At 39.2% G+C, this 21,202-nt stretch overlaps 1 protein-coding gene across 4 annotated transcripts in view; it reads right to left on the reverse strand.

Moving 5' to 3' along the window:
• LOC126375636 (AF4/FMR2 family member 1-like) overlaps positions 1-21,202 on the reverse strand; it is a 263,770-nt gene that overhangs the window by 20,431 nt on the left and 222,137 nt on the right. For all 4 annotated transcript variants that reach the window (XM_050022662.1, XM_050022661.1, XM_050022659.1 and 1 more), the window contains exons 10-11: positions 5,020-5,062; positions 3,758-3,832 (exon numbers count right to left, since the gene is read on the reverse strand). In XM_050022662.1, the coding sequence (XP_049878619.1) occupies positions 3,758-3,832; positions 5,020-5,062 (118 nt within the window). The remainder of the gene's footprint in view (positions 1-3,757; positions 3,833-5,019; positions 5,063-21,202) is intronic.

The following is a 21,202-nucleotide window of genomic DNA, read 5'->3' on the forward strand; positions in this document are numbered from 1 at the left end:
GGCGGCACACGGTAACAATGACATTTTTGTATGGAGTTTCCGGGGTGTAACATAGTACAGACTCATCACCATTAACCCCCAGCCGTATAAATGTACAAAGTAGTGAAACGTATTCAATAAACGCGAGATGTGCAGAGTTGATTTATTACTGGCAAATTCTGCGCTTTGGACGGCATAACACTCTGGCTGCGAGCCAGATAGGAGCACCTACAAGTTTCAATTTCATCGGAATCTATCACTTGACATTTGGTAAAGTATCCACCGAGCTTCTTAGGATAACCGTGGAATAAAAAATGGGTAAGATTGTAGTCAAATGCAAAGCAAAGCTATCATATACAAAAAGGTAAAGTACGGTCGGTGGTCTAACGTAAGCCACTACTTACCCTAACATGCCTAGATACCAAATATACTTATGTTTTGTTGCGTTTTATATTGATTATGTGGCGTCCTCGCATAATAAAAGTCTTCTTCACATGTTTAAGTTACGAGTAGTAATGGTAGGAAGGAATTTAGGAAATTTGAAAAACTAATAATTAGGCGGCCAACGTTTCTCAATCATCATCTCCCTAGCATTATCCCGATTTTTCACAGGGTCCGCTTACCTAACCTGAAGATTTGACAAGTCCGGTTTTTTACAGAAGCGTCTGCCTGTCTGACCTTCCAAACCGCGACGGGAAAACTAGCCCAATAGAAGTTAGGTCACATTCCTTCCCAAATGCATTTCTCTGGAATGTGGTTTTCCTCACGATGTTTTCCTTCACCGCTGAGCACGTCATTGGTTTAGGCCCGTGCTGGATTCGAACCTGCGACTTCAAAGTGAGAGGCAAGTGTTCTACCGACTGTAGCCCAGTCGTTTCTCAATCAATCAACAATTATTCTTTATTACAAATATAACGCATTGGGTTACACTGTAATGTTGTATGTACCTTTATAAATAAATAAATAACATACAGGCAGTTACAAACGGATAAAGTAATCTCAACAGGCGGCCTTATTAAACAGCGATGTCTGCCACAGTTGTAGTTGTGTTTGGGGTAGTAGTTCGCCTTGGCTTACGAATATTAACACGATGAATGTACGGATATTATAGCAAAAAATATTAACTGCTCAGTAGAAAGCGGTCAGTATTCTAGCACGTGTGTCATAAACGGGGTGGCAGAGCTTAGATGGCTCACTATAATATATTACATAAGCTGCAGTGCAGCCGGTGCAGGTTACAAGTGCGAGGTAACTCGATTACTGGGGAATGAGGTGAACCAATTTTTTAAAAGAAAACTTTCTTAGCACAAAGATGAAAGTGACTGTTAAAAAGAGAACCAATAAAGCTTTTCTAGCTGTGACATAACGATCGATTTTAGTAATTTTTCAGTTACTATTATGACAATAGGCTCGCCCCTATTATGTGTCACTGTGTCACTACGGTCCTGTGGTTCATCGGCTTGCCTATCAAACGGGGGGCGCCGGTTCGAAACCCGGTACTGGACTTGCATTAATGAGTTACTAATTTATCTTAAGTGCAGTTTACACTAACACAGTTGGTTTGACCATTAATTGACAGCGATACGGCTTACCACCTGTCACATTGGTCTAACAGAAAGCTCGGCGAGGTGTGGGTACTTAGTTCGTCTTGCGATGGATGTAAGTTGACTACCCCAATTGGCTTATGTATGCACGTCAAAGATGTATTTCTTTAGAAGATAAACAAATCACTGTATTTCCGACTACCCCAATTGGGATATAGTCGTAAGTTTATGTTCTTGAGCCGAAGACGGTACAAATAGTATGTCTGGTGGAGAATTAACCTTGTCGAGGATCAGGATAAATATGTAATAAACTACGCCATTACTTCTCCACGTTTCGGAAATTAAAGCAAAAAATGATTTATTCCAAATTGATTGCTTTCAATTTTATTTCTAATTTCCACATCACAGGTCTCTCCTGAGTATTTTAATGTTACGACAACCATCATCTATCATAACATAATAACATAAACAGCTTATATCCGTCCCACTGCAGGGCACAGGCCTCCCCTCAATCAACCAGAGGGGGTATGGAGCATACTGCACCACGCTGCTTCATTGCAGGTTGGTGAAGGTGTTTTTAGCGGATAATAGCCGAGACCACCGGCTTAACATGCCCTCCGAAGCACCACAATCATCTCACTTTTTCGGTCAATCAGGTAATTCAAGCCTGCAATGTCCTTACAAAGAACAGTCTCACAAAGTGATGTCGACAATGTCCCCATCGGGATAGGAACCCGGACCTCCAGATCGTGTGAACAATGCTCTAATCACTGAACCACGGAATCTGTTCATCATCTATCATTTTATCTCAAATTATAAATACACGGTCACCTACATAAATTACGATAACGAGTTTAAGAAAATGGGTCTATAATTTCTCAGGAATCGAACTTGCTACCTAGCTTTCCTCATAGTTAGTCATATCATAACCACATCCTAACACGTGTAAGCAACCAACCGTAGCCGACTAGATAAGTATATCCATTAACGTTTTATTAGGTATAAATCACGAGTATATTACGTACAAAAGATTCAGTGAACTACGCCGACCTTCTACCGACCGCTTCACGGACCGAGTTCTTTCATGAGTCTTTCGCCTCAATTTAAACGAACTTGTAGATACTTGCTAATATTATGAAAGTAACTCTGTCCTGAGAGAGATTTTCCAGGCCACATTCCCCAAAAAAATATAGATGGCATTCTACACATTTAACGTGATATTTAAACTTTTTCTCATTGCTCGGCTACATAATTATTCAAAAATATAATGTAATGGCAGAGGCGTATAAAAAATACTGTTGCTTGATGTTTGGACCAGATACGTTTTTTGTCGCCTTTAGATCTGTCTCTATTTAGTAATCAGAATTTCATAATTTATCTTTGACCTAGGAAACTACCCAATTGGTCTTCTTTTTTGACGTGACTTATTGTATATTTGCCGCAGATGGCATTAACTACTTGGCCGGACAAATGGGGAGCGCTGAAGGCTCTCACCCGGTACAACGTTTAAACAGGCCTGAGGGTGCCCAGTTTGGCGCGTACGTCGGCTCAGGGCGTCGTCTGAGAGGAAAACTCTGAAAGGACCCTAGTGGGTCGATAGCAATAAGCGCTGATTTAGGGAAATCGTTGACCACGCCGGCGGGGTCGGCAAGGAGGAGCGCGCGCGCTCTGTGTTTCGCTCGCACTTACGCGATAAGGCGACACACGGTAAGAATAAGATTATACCCACGTGCTACATAAGTTTCCATTTCGACGTGACATTTTCTAGATTTACTTTAGACGTTTGCACTACTTGACAGAATGACACATGTTGTAAGAACACAAGTGTACTTACTGCTAAGAAATTAGAAAGGAAAAGTCCACACAAGTCTTATAACCTAGCTAGCATGTTTGCTTCATATATTAAACGTATACTACGCTTGTGACCCACTTTGAGTTGATAGACTTTACATAGAAAGTCTGGTTTCTTATGAGTATTATAATAGAGCGGTATGCTGATGTACTTAATAGTCCATCATGATGTACTTAAAAGGACTCAATCCTCTGTCGGTTTTTAGTGATTATTTAGAAATCACATTAGAATGCGTTTTTTTTTGTTAACAAAACTTCGCAATAATTATGACCTTAACTTTGACTCGGATTGAAATTGTAAGAAATCTATTTTTATTGAAGAAAATTACTTCAGAATGTGATTTTTCAAAGGGGCGCTGACAAAGATATGGTGGAGTACTTACGGCTCTAGCCTGGTGGTGGTGGCCGCGACCTCGTCGTCACTCTCCGACAAACCCAGGTCTTTGTTCACCACGTCTCTGTGGAAACGAAGCCATATAAATTCAGTATCAAGTGTAACAGGGTAGATGTCGACCTAGTCAAACGAAATACTTTTTACGAAACGTCAGAACAAGAAAGCTGTAGTGGGGATGAATTTTTAATGAAAATATAAAAGTATGATGTCATCAATAAACAAGGGAAAACGTCGAAAAAAGACGTAAATATATTTACGTTATTTTCGACGTTTTTCTTTGTTTTTTAATATATTAGCCAGCCACCTTTCCAATTTAATATACTATGATATGCAGTGAACTAACTTTATATCTATTTCGGATATAACATTATTAAGTCCTCAACACACTAAGGTGGTACCGAGAGCGGGAAGGGGAAGATGCCACTCCCGTGCGGTTGTGTATGCAGACCTTAACTTCATCCATGTTTCTACATTTAACACGTGTCGGTTAATAGTGAACCACGCGTGACCTTCTAATGTACTAAGTTCCAAAATAAAATGAATATTACCTTAAACAAATTTCGTCTATGACGTCATGATATTATTATATACAGTCATGAGCAATATCATGTATCCAGTTTAGAACCCTGTCGCACTATCATATTTGACATTTAATGGGACTTACGGTTTAATTTGTCAAAAAAGTTATTATGACATGGTTTCAAAGTGTATACATGTTAGTACTCGTGACCGTACATGATCGGCCTAGATGTGACATCCCTTGCTAAAATTATTTGGTTAAATTAGATATTTAAGTATGCAAAAAAATTTGAACAGTTTATTTTTGGTATTAATGCATACTGCGTTTTATTTATTCATTTGACGCTTCGATTCAATGCAAAAATCAAACAAAATGTCGTTCTCGTATCCACCACCACCTTATGATCATTTCGACGAACATCCGTTTCGCTTGTTTGTAATTGTTTTGTGAAAATTTTTAATGATGTAATTGCCTTGTTTTTGTGTGTGGCGTCCTTTTATAATAAAATATTTCTATTCTATTCACTAACTACTTAGCCGGCATCCGTCAGAGAAAATTATACACGTATATAGGAACGTGAGTTCAGAGATCTCATATACAAGACAACAAATACTTATGACATTATGTTTTTCTCGTCATACAGCGCATTGTGTTACACTGTAATGTTGTATGTACCCTTATAAAGAAATAAATTAAAATTAAATTAAATGACAAATCAAAGGTCTACTTACGGTGACACAGAACTCCTTGAGTTCGATATCCGGTTGTCTAAACCTGTGGACAAAAGAGAACAAATATGAAAAATATATTCTCTGAGAGAACATGTCTATAAATAGAGCTTATAAATAACGATTACAACTAAATTATTTTAGGTAAAATTGAAATCTTTTATGATCTCGTTACGATAATAGCTGTTAATAATCTAACCTTCTAATCTTTTCACTGAACCCTGGCCTATGTTGGTGAACTGCGGCACCCATATACCTTTGTTTTCCAAGTGAATATTAATGTTAGTGTGTGTATATTTTAATGTTGTAAATGTATATGTGTGTCGTAGATTTTACCTAAATAAACTTTTTTATTATTATTTTTTTATTATTATTAATCTGATAAAATATTTCATTCTGGAAAAGGGTTTCAGACAGATAGTAACATCTATTCATGACTTAATTTATCATAAATATAAACTTCTTTATGTTTATACATTGTTTTAAGTTTACGCGGTTATTATCATAATTAAAGCACAACGGGAGTCTCATATCCCCATTTAAACGCGGTAAGAACCCGTTATTATGTGCTTTTCTTTATGTTTACTTACATCAGTAAGTAATAACCGAGACCAACGGCTTAACGTGCCTTACGAAGCGCGGGTCCTTTCGGACAATCAGGCGATCAGCCTGTAATGTCCTAACCAAACTAGGGATCACAAAGTAATTTTTGTGATATTTCCCCACCGGGATTCGAACCCGGGACCTCCGGATCGTAAGCCTAACGCTCAACCACTGGACCACGGAGGCCGTTATAGTTTTGATAATGCCTAGCTCAACGAAAACCCAGTATATTTATTTGTGAAATAAATTAAATTACCTAATCTATTAGTAAATGTTTTCAACATTTAAAACTCAATCTAGGAATAAGGTGACCGCTGAGGCAAATTCAAGTGCAGTCTGAAGGTGGAGGTTACACAAGTCAATGTGAAACCAGCAATTTTTCATTTCGAGTTTGTTTTGGTACTTAACGAGATTTTTCAGAGTCACTTTTTGAGTTGTTTTCTTTGAGGACTTATATGGAATGTAATATACATAACGCTCGTGTCTATCGGTACTGGGCAGAACAACAAGTTACTGATTTTTAAGTTATACCTGTAATTTTCTTATCCACTGAAATTTTAAAGGGACGGGCAATCGATAGTCATAAAATTCGTCAATTTTGGGCAAAAAATAAAAAAAACTCTCTCAAAAGTGTGTGTGTGTGTTAGCTGTACTTGGCCTTTACTGAACAAGAATGGAAAATGCTACATCGACTAGAGCGTGGCTCTTAAATTAGTGATGATGACTATATAGAGCAAATCGAGTGCCCTGAATATTTTGTTAATCAAATGTTTAGCCCGAAACCTGTACAGCTAATTACTAAATGGTCTCCCAACCACCGGATAATGGCATGTTGGCAATAGGGCAGCCTAGATCGAACACAGATTACAAAATGGGAATACTAGAACACTGAAACGTTTTTCATGTTATTAAAAAGTTTCTTGGCACATTTGTAAAAAACACCTTAACTAAATATGTACCTTATTACATAGATTTTGTTAGTTAAATTAAATCTTATTAATAATTGACGTACTTTATTAGACGGGTTACTAATAAAGAAGTGCTAAGGGAAAGAAGACAAATATTGAGAGAACAGAAGAGGCAAGATGATCGGACACAATTAAACACGACGAATTTATTAACATCATAGAAGGGAAGATATAGGGGACGACCAAGAAGAGCTTATTGAACAGATTAAAGAGAAGGCGAACGTCGTATATTTTAAGGAAGTGAAAGAATTGGCCTTTGACAGACAATAATGGAGAATACTACACCGACGAGAGCGTGGCTCTTAAATTAGTGATGATTATAATTGGACTCGAGGAGCTCGGTGGCGCAGCGGTAAAAGCGCTCGGTCTGCGATTGTTGAAGTTAAGCAACTTTCGCAATGGCCGGTCATAGGATGGGTGACAACAAAAAAAAAGTTTTCATCTCGAGCTCCTCCGTGCTTCGGAAGGCACGTTAAGCCGTTGGTCCCGGCTGCATTAGCAGTCGTTAATAACCATCAATCCGCACTGGGCCCGCGTGATGGTTTAAGGCCCGATCTCCCTAGCCATCCATAGGGAAGGCCCGTGCCCCAGCAGTGGGGACGTTAATGGGCTGATGATGATGATGATGATGATGATAATTGGACTCAGGTTGACTAGATAATAATATGACTAACTACATTAAAGCCTGTATTGCAAAACGTAAATACTTTTTTGAGCACAATGGACACAAAATACAGAGATAAGGATAACTACAGAAAAGCACAACAGGCGGCCTCAATAATGGTCATTGGAAAGGCATAAATTACATTGACCACGTCGCAAAATTACTTCATCGTATGATGTCTACATATTTACCCGAGTGTCCGTCTAAACCAAACTTAGATACATTACATAAGCTCGTGACTATATCCCAATTGAGATAGACAGAAGTATATCCATCGCAAGATGAACTTAGTACCTCACCTCACTAAACAAATTACAACGATTATTAAAAAAAGTAAATTTAAATTTTTCAAACAAAACTTTCATGATTCTATTATAAATGCGAGGACGGAGGAGGCGGGGGGATAACTCAATAGGTAGGTACGATCACGAGTACTAATATGTATACAGTTTGAACACGTGTCACATTAACTTTTTTGACAAATTAAACCTTATGTCTCATTAAATGTCAAATATGATAGTGCGACAGGGTTCCAAAGTGGATACATGATATTACTCATGACTGTACACCTAATTCTCGATTTTTGAATTTGATAATTGTAAAGAAGTAAAATATAAACACGTCCAACATATAACTACTCGTAAAAGAATCCAAAGGACCCTCAATATTTTAAGTTTGTAATGCAACATGTCCACAAGCGGGCATGAGAAAGGGGCACGATGTTTGGTTAGGCGTAGAGCGAGTATGTAAACACGCACGTTTAGTGGTTCGATGCCCCGCCGCTCATAAATAAACACATCTGAAAACTTACCCAGGATTTAAGACCTCCATTTACAAAGTCCGTACCGGGAGGACACACCGGACAATCCATACAAAAATCTAGTTCTTACCGTGTGTCGCCTTACCGCGTAAGTGCAAGCGAGACGGAGAATCCGCGCGCGCTCTCATACTCCTTAACGGTTTGCGGCCATTTAGTCTAATAAAGTAACACCCAGAGGGGGTGAGGAAAATGTATACGCCCCGATACGTATTGGTGCGGGGCGGAGTGTTACCGTTCTATACGTAGTATTATTATTTACTAGATTTTGCCCGCGGCCTCGCTCGCGTTAAATTCGGGGTAGCACGGTGCCCCTTTCCTAATGTACAAATTTTTAGCTTCCTACCTTGAAAACTGCGAAAAATCCCAAATAAAATTTCACCCCCTCTTTGAAGGGGTTGGGGACAAAATTCAAAAAAAAGAAATGATGCACGATTTTGTTGTTACTAACAAATAGTTCGCATACCTACCAATTTTTAACTTTCTAACTTGTAAATTGCAAAATGTTCCATACAAACTTCTCCATACAATTTTTTTAGGGAAGGGTTAGAAAAAGACAAAAGTAGCATATGTCACTCTCTATCCATTCAACTACCTCCACTTAAAAAAACACGTGAATTCGTCGCTCCGTTTTGCCGTGACAGACGTACAAACCAACAGACAGACACACACACACACACTTTTCCATTTATAATATTAGTATGGATTCTATGGTTAAAAGCTTTTTATATTCGCACTCAGTCCAATACACAGTATTACATAAAATACAATAAACTTATCAAGAAACCTTTCAATCTACTTCTAAAGTTATTAAATTCTAATATCCTGACAAAGTTTGTTTTTCTTTAGGTATTTTTCTTTTTCGGATGCTATTTCTGTTTGTTTTTTTCAGCGCAGAATGTACCTATCTTACGCAAATGTTGCGTCATACTTTATAATTAATTAAAAAAATACACGACGTAAATAACTCAGTTATGAAAAGACAAAGTTCATTATATATAAGGTCTTTTTTGGGGTCCTACCAACTTCCATGCTATATAGGAAAGCGCTTCCGAATTTACATTCAGAAAAATCTTATTACCAACTAAAGTTTTACTGTTGCTTTTATCTATGTCATCCCTAGCATTATCCCTTTTTTCACAGGGTCCGCGTACCTAACCTGAAGATTTGACAGCTCGAGTTTTTTTACAGAAGCAACTGCCTGTCTTACTGTCTTTATGACAAAAAAAAAACAAAAGGTACAAAAGGTGGACTTATCTCTAAAAGAGATCTCTTCCTGTCTGACCTACCGACCCGCGAAGGGAACACCAGCCCAATACAGGTTAGGCCACATACCTCCGAAAATGCATTTCTTGGGAATGTGGGTTTCCTCTCGACGTTTTCCTGCACCGCTGAGCACGTGATAATAATTTATGATCCAAACATGAATTCATTGGTTTAGGCATGTGCTGGATTCGAATCTGCGACCTCAAAGTGAGAGACTAGCGTTCTACCAACTGGCTATCCCAGCTCTGTTGCTTTTATTTATTTATTAATTATTAATTTAAAAAGAACGGCCAACGGCAAACGGTGCGAGTTTGACTCACGTGCTCTCTAATTATTATTTTCGAGGAAAACTTCTCATTACCACCTGCCACGTGAAGGATCTTGTGAGGGTTCCGTTTATTAATTCAAAGAAAAGCAGCATTTTCTAGAACTATCTGGAAAAATATACTTAATATGTACGCAAAGGTTAAATAGTCACTGTGGTTCTGTGGTACACCGGCTTCCTTCTCAAACAGGGAGTGCCGGTTCGAACCCCGATGGGTTATTTATTAATTTATCTTAAGTGCAGTTTTTAATAACACAGTTGACTCGACGATTATATACAGCGATACGGCTTACCACCTATCACGTTGGTCTAACAGAAAGCTCAGTGAGGTGTGAGTACTTAGTTCATCCTGCGATGTATGTATCTCTGACTACCCCAATTGGGATATAGTCGTGAGCTTATCTTATGTTATGAAATATTACTAACAATTCTGCTCACCTAATATTGGTACATGAAACCTTTAAATTGGTGTACAAAGATGGAGAATTCACTCCTATTATGGTTCAGAGAATTTTCGAAGGTCATTCGGAAAATTTCTTCGAACTGTTCTACACGTGCCTGCCCTGACTAAGCTATAGTTTAAGTGCCTTCGCCACAAATGGGCACAATTGGTTGGAAAATTAGAATTAGCAGAGATCCTAAACGCTGTATAAATGTATTGTGTACTTTTTATTAGGACGCCGAATAAAATCCACATAAAAACCGAGCATAAGCTCTTATAATACCGAATCCTCACTGTTAAATTAATTGTCTGGAAATTGGAACCTTTATATAAATATAATAATAAGTTTTTTATTTCCAAAAATAACACAAAAAGTGACAATAATGGTTGATCGTACAGAGTTTTGATACAGATAGTGATTCTCTGTCCCCCAAACTAGGAAAACCTGTATTTTGGGGGGTCAGCGAGTCCGGCAAGTACTAGCATTTCATTATTCTTTTGAAATAAACTTTCATTTTTATATCACTTATATATCACAATCCGTACTTCATTTGACCCGAGTAGCAGACACATAACACATGCTACACGTCTGCCTGCCACGAAAAACGGTGACGCGAGTCCCTACCCAGTGGCACGTGAAAAATGTCAATAGACGTGGCGAAGACATGCTCGGTAGTGATGACCGGCGCGAACAGTGGGTCGTCGACCCCGGGGTCATAGGGACTCAGACAAACAGCTAGGCCCCCGAACTACATTTTCAGTCCGTCTAGTCTAGACGCAACGATTACGCTAAGGTCGAATCAAATGCGATATTGGAAATAAAAATACTATTTTCGGGTCCATATTTTACTGCACGAATGTTTGAGTGTATGACTGTGTTTAGGGGCAGTCTTCTATCGTGTAGGTTTCGATGATGGATGTCACTAACCCAGGGTCAACCAGGGTTATTATTGTGCGTTATTATTTAGGAGCCGCGCTGGAGCAGCAAGGTGAAGTAAGCGCCATACGCCTTCCGATTGACCGAAAGAGGCCTGTGGCCAGCAGTGGGTAGTTACGATATAAGTATGTATATTTTTTTGTATTATATTTTTAAATCATCTGTGTAATGTAAAGGTTGATTTAGGCTCGGTTGTGTGACCGATGCCCTTTTAAGAAATATATCTTTTTCCTCGTTTGCAAGTTCTTACCGCTACGCCACGTTCCACGCCGGTCGACGCGTGTAAAGTCTCGAGCCCCGACTTCCGAATTCCGATTATGTTTTCCCCAAAGTGAATCTAATATCCAGTTTAAATGCGAAATTCGTCTTTAGAGGAAACAAGTTCCGAAAATGATTTTTCTACATTTTGACATTCAAGCCGCGAAGGTCCTTCGACTCGGCTTAACGACTATTATAACACGTGTCAATAGATGACGCCGACAAAATTAAGCAGTCTCTCTTGGGCTGGATATGTTCCATACCTCCTCCGGTTGATTAATAGGACCTGTGCCCAACAGAGGGACGTATAAGGCCAGTTTTTGAAATCCAACGATGTGGCAGCCGTGCCCAGTTGGCAGAACGCTTGCCTTTGAGGTCGCAGGTTCCAATCCAGCACAGGCCTAAACCAATGATTGACGAATTTGTTTTCGAATTCATGTTTGGATCATAAGTGAAGGAAAACAACGTGAGGTAACTCACATTCCCGAGAAATGCATTTTCGGAGGTATGTGACCTAACGTGTATTGAGCTGGTTTTCAGAATGAATTCTTCAATAAATAAAATATGTATGTATCCGTGCTCGCCTAACAGCCTCCGTGGTCTAGTGGTTAGTAGAGCGTTAGGCTCACGATCTGGAGGTCCGGGTTCGATTCCCGATGGGGACATTGTCGAAATCACTTTGTGAGACTGTCCTTTGCTTGGTAAGGACTTTTCAGGCTTGAATCACCTGATTGTCCAAAAAAGTAAGATGATTCCGTGCTTCGGAGGGCAAGTTAAGCCGTTGGTCCCGGCTATTAGCCGTAAAAACACCTCCACCAACCCGCAGTGGAGCAGCGTGGTGGAGTATGCTCCATACCCCCTCCGGTTGATTGAGGGGAGGCCTGTGTCCAGCAGTGGGACGTATATAGGCAGTTTATGTATCCGTGCTCGCAACCGGCCGGACACGTGCTACTTTAAAAAAGAAAACTGGTTTACGCAGCGCACATCCTCGAACGATATTGCGATTGTGACGTCATAGGAATCGGTTACATCCGGATCTTTCTACCTCTCCGCTGATTTTTATTGCACGAGGTTTTTGAATTAATTTACATTCTATATTGATACAGTTATATTTGAGTGAAATATTCAAGGTGTCATACTGAAATTCACGGAGAAGATGGTTTTATCGGAGATAAGCGACTTCGATCGGGTGGTCACCAACTCATCATCTCCCTACCATTCCCGTTTTTCACGTGGTCTGCTTACCTAACCTGAAGATTTGACAGGTCCGGTTTTTCACAGAAGCGACTGCCTGTCTGACATTCCAACCCGCGAAGGGAAAACCAGCCCAATATAGCTTATGTCTCATACCTCCAAAAATGCTTTCTCCGGAATGATGACCACATTCACTACAATAAGTTTTATTTCATGCTGAAGTTTATTGTGAATACGAAGATTGTGGTCCAGCTTTCGGATAATATTGGCTAAAAACACATAACATGAGCTCACGACTACATTCCAAATCGAGTAGACAGAGACATAGACATGGATATTGCAAGATGGAGCTAAGTAACCTCACCAAGCTTTCTGTTAGACCAACTTGATAGGCGTGATTGGTTAGAAATAGAATGTTCTTCTGGTTCTGTTGAATGTTCTGGAAGGGACGTAGCTTAGGTACCGTAGAGGTGCACTAAGAAAGGAATTCCCGAAATTCCCACGGGAACGGGAATTAGCGGGAAAATCCTTTTGTATGAAAAATCTAAACCGCTTAAGTAAGACGCTTGAAATTTGGCATGCAGGTACCTTAGTTAACTTAAAGCTTAGTTGCAACAGGATATTTCAAAAATTCACACGGAAACGGGAGTTAGCGGGAAGAAACTTTTGTATGAAAAAATCTAAACTGCACAAGTTAGATGCTTGAAATTTGATATGCACTCCCTCACACACAAATATCTCTCTTTTATAACACGCCACGCGGACGAAGTCGCGGGAAAAAGCTAGTATAACATATACTCTCTCTTACTCTGTCTGTTACTCTCGTTAGCTGTATAAAAGAAAATAAAAGAAATAATACCATTTGTAGTTCAATACCTGCCAAGACCAGAGATTTCAGTCCAGTTGTTTTAATCTTGAGGCTAGCTTTTCTTTTTATTTCTCGTAGACGGCATATCTCAATGTCTTAGAAATGTCTAGGACAATATATTAAACTCTCTAAACTGTATATTCAGTGCTCTTATATCACTGAATGATTCAAAGTGTAACCAGGTTACCTATTGAATAAAGATATTATTGATTTGACTATTAGAGACGGCGACACCGTTCATCACCAATAAAGCTCGCTAAAACGCGGGTATTTAGATCATCAGGTAATTTATTTAATCGAGAATATAGTCGTAAGCTTATATTTATTTTTTACCAGCTGTTACCCGCGATTTCGATCGCGTCTTCTTCTATCGTGTGGGTTGTGTAGTGGTTTACCAACCTAATTATTATATAATATATATATTATTAAATTGGCCTTACTTGTAGTACGTATTCGACGTTCCGTAAATGCATAGTACCCGTTTAACTTGGGCCAAAGTCAAATTGTTTAAACAGTAACCACACAGTACAGTTGCACACCCAGGATGCTCGTTTTACACAACAATACACAACGCCGTTATCGTACACGTGCATCTGTGTGTGTGACGTCTGGCGCCATACGATTGAAGAATAAAGTAGTACCGATGGGGTGAGGTAAAACCTAGCTCAGCCGCTGGTGGGGCGCGGAGAGTGGCTTCCTCCGGCTGTTCTGTAGTTATTATTCCTTATTCTATGACAGTAGTGTTTGTTTATTCAAGTACTTTATTATTTTTTTCTATTTTGTATTTTTATTTTTTAATATTTTTTTTTATTTCGGGTGCCATTGACGTTTGGCCCAAACGACGGGAACCATGGCTCAGCGGCACGAATCGAATACAAAGAGTCACGCATGACGGACGAAGTCGCGTACTCTCACGAGTTCAGGCGTACCATCAATGTGTACTTACTTTAACATAACATAACATCACGCCTGTATCCCCGAAGGGGTAGGCAGAGGTGTATAGTATATACAATACACCCACGCCTCGCCAGCTATGTTTAAGTCCCAACGAACGAATAGCGCTATCACGAATTGTACAAAAAACCTATTCTTCCTTTTTTCTGTATTTATAATACTTTAAAACGTATCCATAAAAGATAAACTCTGGTTTTTGATCGCCTGGAAAAAATGCTTTAAAGCAATAAGTATATGTATACCTGTGTGTGTCCTGTGTTGAATGTAATGTACCTGTCTGTCTGTGTCTGTGGTGTCCCGGAGTAATAAATGTTTCTTTCTTTATATGTTGTATCAGTATTTTTTTCTATTCATCATCAGCCCATTAACGTCCCCACTGTTGGGGCACGGGCCTTACCTATGGATGGATCGGGAGATCGGGCCTTAAACCATCACGGACCCAGTGCGGATTGATGGTTATTAACGACTGCTAATGCAGCCGGGACCAACGGTTTAACGTGCCTTCCGAAGCACGAAGGAGCTCGAGATGAAAACTTTTTTTTTGTGGTCACCCATCCCATGACTGGCCTTTGCGAAAGTTGCTTAACTTCAACAATCGCAGACCGAGCGCGTTTACCGCTGCGCCACCGAGCTCCAGATTTTTTCTATTATTTATGTGCAAATAAGTACCTATATTTGATTTGATCACGGGCTTCTATTTATTTTTAAGTACATAAATATTTATAAAGTCACGCCGTGGGGAGAGCTACTACTCATCAATAACACACCCTAAGAAAACTAGAGCGTAATAAACGATATTAGGTATACTAGTTACATACTGATACTAATATTATACAAGACATGATGTAAATTATTCAAAATTATTTCAACGATGACGCATTTCTTCCCAGTCTACATAATGACGGTCAGTCAACCGACGCAATCTTTTCAAAACTCTGGTTTTCTTTACTACGGCTTCGCTTTGTTTCCTATTCACAAAAGGTCCGTTACATTTAGAAATTGGACGTTGCGAGTCCTTATGCAATCTCTGCCCTTTACGGTAATATCTTTGCTTAATTTAAACAATTGATTGTTTTTGTAGCCTTGAACTTTCTTTAAAGCTGTTTTTTCGAGTGATTTGTTTCTGTTTCCTAAAAGTCATTGTGGTCCAACGGTTCACTTCTCAAACGGGGAGCGCCGGTTGGAACCCTGGTACCAGACTTGCACCATTGAATTCATCACGTTGGTCTAACAGAAAGCTCGGCGAGGTGTGGGTACTTAGTTTATCTTGCAATGGATGTACCTCTGACTACCCCATTTGATAGCCGTGAGCTTACGATTTTGTGTTGTATCTGAAATAGGACCGGGTGGCTATGCTCAAAATAAACCGGGTGTAGAATAGTTAATAATACATTCTGACGCAGAATAACATCTGTACTTGACATCCGTTACTTATTTGTACGACTTTTTCCGTCCCTTTTTCGCTCCCACATGTTGTGTGGAAGCTACTGTGCAGGTAAAATTGAACAGGCCTGACGAATAAATCGCGCGTCATGAACGTAAATAGTAATACGTTTGATTCAGGTTGTGAGAAGCTGCAGTAGTTTTAGGCGGATGAGACGTTCGTTATGTAAAAATTGACGATTCAACGTGTAACTATGTTACCTACTGAATAAAGATATTTTTGAGCTTGATTTTGAATTTGAATTCTCACTGTGAGGTCGCAGGTTCGAATCCCAACACCGGCCTCAACCATAGATTATATTATTAAATGATTATCACGTGTTCAGCGGTGAAGAAAAACATTGTGAAGAAATCCATATTCCTGATCTAATCTGCATTGCCAACCCGCGAAGGGAAAGCCAGTCCTTTCCCTTCGCGGGTTGGAAGGTCAGACAGGCAGTCGCTTCTGTAAAAAACCGGACCTGTCAAATCTTCAGGTTAGGTAAGCGGACTCTGCGAAAATGGAATAGCGCTAGGGATATGATAAACCTAAATAGTAATATACGACGAGGCGTTTAGTTTAACTTTATACTATTGCTAATTAATATTTATGGTATCGGGAGACAATGCGGCGGTAAATTTAAGATGCGATCGACGCACGCGCACGGAACGTTGCCGACTGCGTGTTCCACTTGTACATGTTTCACTTCTATGCAAATAACTTGATAAATGTTTGTTTTCATTCTGACTTGTTCAAACAATCGCTGAAACCAATAACCTCGCGAGATTACACAAAACCTCCCGATTGTTTCACTTGTGCCGTTCATAACCAATAATGTAACTTTACTTCGTGCTAATTAAAACGTCAATTGGAAAAACGCAGTTAGTCAGGCTCATAAAAACACGATATCGCCCATTTTTCTACGCTGTAAACATTTTTATACAGGTACAAGTTTAACGATGTCGTTGTGTAAAGTTTACTAATTTTCGTGATAACATCAATTATGACCCCTTAAAACGAAGCATGATTAGAGTGACATCTCTCGTCTCTTTCGTACTAAGCTCTAAGACGTAGCTTTTGTCTCTTTCTCGCTAGACGATGTACTATATCTCTTTCATGCTCCGTTTTAAGGGATATAGATACTCGTATAGTTACAACGCGCCTGTGTAATGCTTGTATTGTACGTACCACAAAGCAGTTCCTTTCCTAGAAGTACGTCACCGCATTCTATGAGTTGCTGCAGCAACGTCAGTCGGTTTTGGTATCCAAAATCTGAAGTTAGCAATCCGAGCATTGTCACACATTTCACTCAATCACTTTGTACGTATGATCACTAGTAAGTCAAACACGTATGATGTATAAACATTTATTTGGTCTAAATAATAAATGAAGTTTAATTTGACGATGCGACCTGGTGGCAAACTACACGTTGACTGAGCTAAACCTTTGTGTGATTGTGCGCGCGTGCGCGTCGGCGCGAAGGACGGCAGATGCGCTCGCACCGCGGCTGCGACTGCGTCCGTCTTCCGACAGCCATTACACGGACAGGTGGCGACAACGAGCGCCGACTTCCCCTCGCGGTTGTCTGTCGACTAGTCGCCCGACTGATCGCGCCTCAACAGTTATGTTTTAGAACCATGTCGCATTAACTTATTTGGAAAGTTTAAACAAAATCCCATTAACTGTCAAATATGTAGTTCTGAAAAGTTTACACAGCTCATGACTACATGAACGTAACTTTTGTTTAACCCTCTTTGAAACTGATTGCTTCTAGAAATTTTAAACCCGTTGCCTCGTTTTAGGTCTAATCCTTTACAACAACTAATCCTAAGTTAATGTTCGGTGCTCACAACTTGAGAGTACATATTATTGTCAGTTTAGGATCGCCACTTTATCAACGTCTTCAATTTGTGTGAAATATTGGTGTTGGTAATGGAGTTTTATTTGAAGGCGATTGAATTTAAATGTATGGGATGTATTGTGGAGTGAATGGTGTACGTGAGGGAGGGCAGGTCGTGGCTATTATTACCGCGTCGCAGCTAGGGGGGTCGGTCGGGGTCTGATTCGCACATCAACATGTTAGCCTGTTTGCATTTCATCGATTTCCAGCGAGACGCTGCACCGGACGTGGGGAGTAAAACAAACGTTTGTTGGTACACTGGTGGGCATCCGCCGTGTCGATTACACCTAAAGTAGGAGGTTCTAAAAGTATGTAGGTGGAATACTCGCGCACGCTTGTTTTGGTATACTTTTTCGGTAGGGGTATACGTCAGACGCGGCGTTCGCGGGACGTCGCGACGCATCGACGCACGCGGGTATACTGACCGCGCGCGTTTCGGACTCAAGCAATGCACCATGCACCGCTAGAATAGTGAGGACATGAACCTATTAGTCGCTCATTACTCCAATTATCAAACAACGCTCACTTCCATACCTCCGTGTGGAGTATTCCACACAACGTTGAATCGACAAAGGATTCTGATAGGAAATTTAAAATTCAAACTTTCCAATTGGACTTTTAGATTAGTTGAGAGATCACCCTTTACATAGAAAGGCTTTGTGTTAAGAATAAGAAGTAAAGAAATAGATATTGGAACGAATGAATGAAATGAATAAATGGCAGCATTGAGTGCATAAATAGTGTGCGAGTAGACAATCGGTCATCAGTTAGTGTGACAGAGCGGTATAACGGGCCGGTTGAGAGATGGCACTCTGCATATATCATCGGTACACAACGTTAAACGCAGCACCGCAAGTGGCAACAAACAGCCAGCTATTTCAGTAACATTAAACATCCAAACCATTTCACACACACATCAACTCATATTTTATATCCAACTATTTATAAACCGTTTCTACTAAACATGAGCGGAGAGTAAACATCTGCATTTGACTGCCAATGATTCGATATGTTCTATTTAAGGGCGGAATTTCCTACTTACAGTCCCTAATTCTAATAATTTCATTAAGTTGAAACTTTCGGAAACTATTCCTATAAAGGGTTAAACTGTGAGAACATAGTTTTAGTATAATATTAGCTGACTAGATAATCTGTTCAAAACAAGACAAAATCGTTTGATTGTTGTACAAATTTTCCCGAAAAATCAGTTTTTTCTTTTGAAACTTTAAGAAAATATATAGCCTGATTGATTCCGTCTTTTTAAGTGACGTTCTTAGTAACGAACGCCATTGCATTTTCACATATCTAAAGGTAAAATTTACCAACGATTTGTTGATTGTTTATACTTAAGTTTCGCGTGAAAGCTTTTGAGTTTTACAACATTATGTCCCAAAGATGAAGGACAAATGTCTGACCGGCTGTTACCTCTGGTAGACACTAGACTCGTATCGGGTTACACAACGTCTTCAAATACTTGTTGAAACTTACGACCGTAGATTGAGGTAACGCAGGATAAGCGTGCCAGTTCTACTGATACCTCCTAATTCCATGTTAAGTTATACCTGTCACTTTCTTATCCGCCGAAAAGTAAAGGGACGAATAATTGGGTAGTAGAAATTCTGATTACTAAATAAAGACAGAACTAAAGATGACAAAAATGTTTTCTTTTTTCTATTTAACTTGATATGAATTTTAATAAAGAAAAATGTAATAATAAGTGCGACATTTTGTCACACTATTATATGATGTCACAGGTTTATTTTGTCACATACAAATTCCATAGTAATTTCGTGTTATGACGTTTAGTAAAAAGAAACTACCCTATTTATGGAACACACGTCAATATAAGGCAGACATTGAAACAATCATCTCAAAATTTTACGTTGACCAATAGACAGAATTGAGTTGACAGCACTCGTAACGGATTCCATACCAACGAGATGCCTATTTGATTCGCCCGGGTTATTCATTCATTTAAAAAAAAAAAACAGCTGTCAATCGTCCTGCCCGCTCCTTTTAGGCGAGTAAGAAAATGACACGTACGTTTACAATAAAATTAGGAGGTAAGTATATGGAGGATATCGGGACCAAGTAGATCAATACAGCCGCCATTGTACGGTCACGAGCATTAATATGTATACACTTTGGTACCATGTCACATTAACTTTTTTGACAAATTGAACTGTAAGCCTTACTAAATGTCAAATATGTTGGTGCGACAGAGTCCTAAAGTGGGTACATGATATTGCTCATGACTGTACTGTAACCTGTCTTGAGTTGTGTGCTATAAAGAATAATTGTAATAGTATTATTAGCTGCAAATAATTTCTTGACAGCTTTTATTTTTGTTATGAAAATCTCCGTAATATAACAATATTGCCACAGTTATTTAACTCTTGGCAATAAATAGAGTCTTTGTTATATTCTTTTCTTTTTTAACGAAGTTTATTTATGGCTTATTCTTCGTAACAAAATCTTTAAAAATAACCCTTAATAAAGTGAACTTTGGGGACATTTGTGACTATTAGGGTTGCTTTTCAAATCAAATCAAATATACTTTATTGCACAGAACTAAAATTCAAAATAAATAATAATAATTAATAATAATAGTAATTGTGCTTTTGCACAATTTTACGTAGTGAAACGTTCACGTAAGGTGTCTGGGGTGACGTTGGAATGGCAGCCTTCATTTCAGAGGCTTTCAAGGTCGATGGATAATAGCCGTCCCTTCAATTGAGACATTCTTAATATTACTTGGCTCTACATAACAAGATAATTGTCGTTTAAAAAGTAAAATAATAAATATGAGCTTATGACTGTATTCCCTATTGGGGTAGCCAGAAGTACAGTTTCACATGATGAAATTAGTACCCGCGTTTCACAAAAAAAAAATTAAAGGCGTTTAAAAGCACCAAAAAGCGTTTAAGCTTTTAAACGCTCAGAGTTATGTGGGTAGCATAAACTGATTTTGACGTTATTTCATTATGATTATGGCATATTTCTAATAATAAAGCTTTAAACTCGCACACACAACTTAATGTTATTCCTCCCAGATTTTCATCATATTTTTTATTAAAACGATGTCATAGCATACCTACTTAGTAGTAAACGGAATTCGAAAACAGGTATAGAGACAAGTTAGAACACTTTATTCTTACGTGCTTATTGTAGATTTACTGCAAATGGCATTAGCGGGGAACGCTGAGGGCTCTCACCCGGCACACAACTTAAGACAACAGGCCTGAGGGTGCCCAGTTGGTCGAACCTCGGCTCAGGGCGTTGTCTTGGAGAATAACATTTGAAAAAAAAAAAGATAGCGATAAGCGCTGAATGAGGGAAATCGTCGACCACGCCGGCGGTCGGTACCGGGAGTTAGGAAACCAAAAGGATAAAAGTTTAAACAGAAATTGGAAAAACAGTAACGAGTAGTTCGTTTGTTAAGTACTTACACACTCGCACGGAGTTTCTAAACGAGGCAACAAATTAAGGGGAAAACACGATCTAACTTTCGGAATTTAATCGAAATCTGATCTCGGTTTTGAAACAGAACATAACCAAGCATCACGC

The sequence above is a fragment of the Pectinophora gossypiella genome, chromosome 19 (assembly GCF_024362695.1).
Source record: "Pectinophora gossypiella chromosome 19, ilPecGoss1.1, whole genome shotgun sequence".
Taxonomy (NCBI): domain Eukaryota; kingdom Metazoa; phylum Arthropoda; class Insecta; order Lepidoptera; family Gelechiidae; genus Pectinophora; species Pectinophora gossypiella.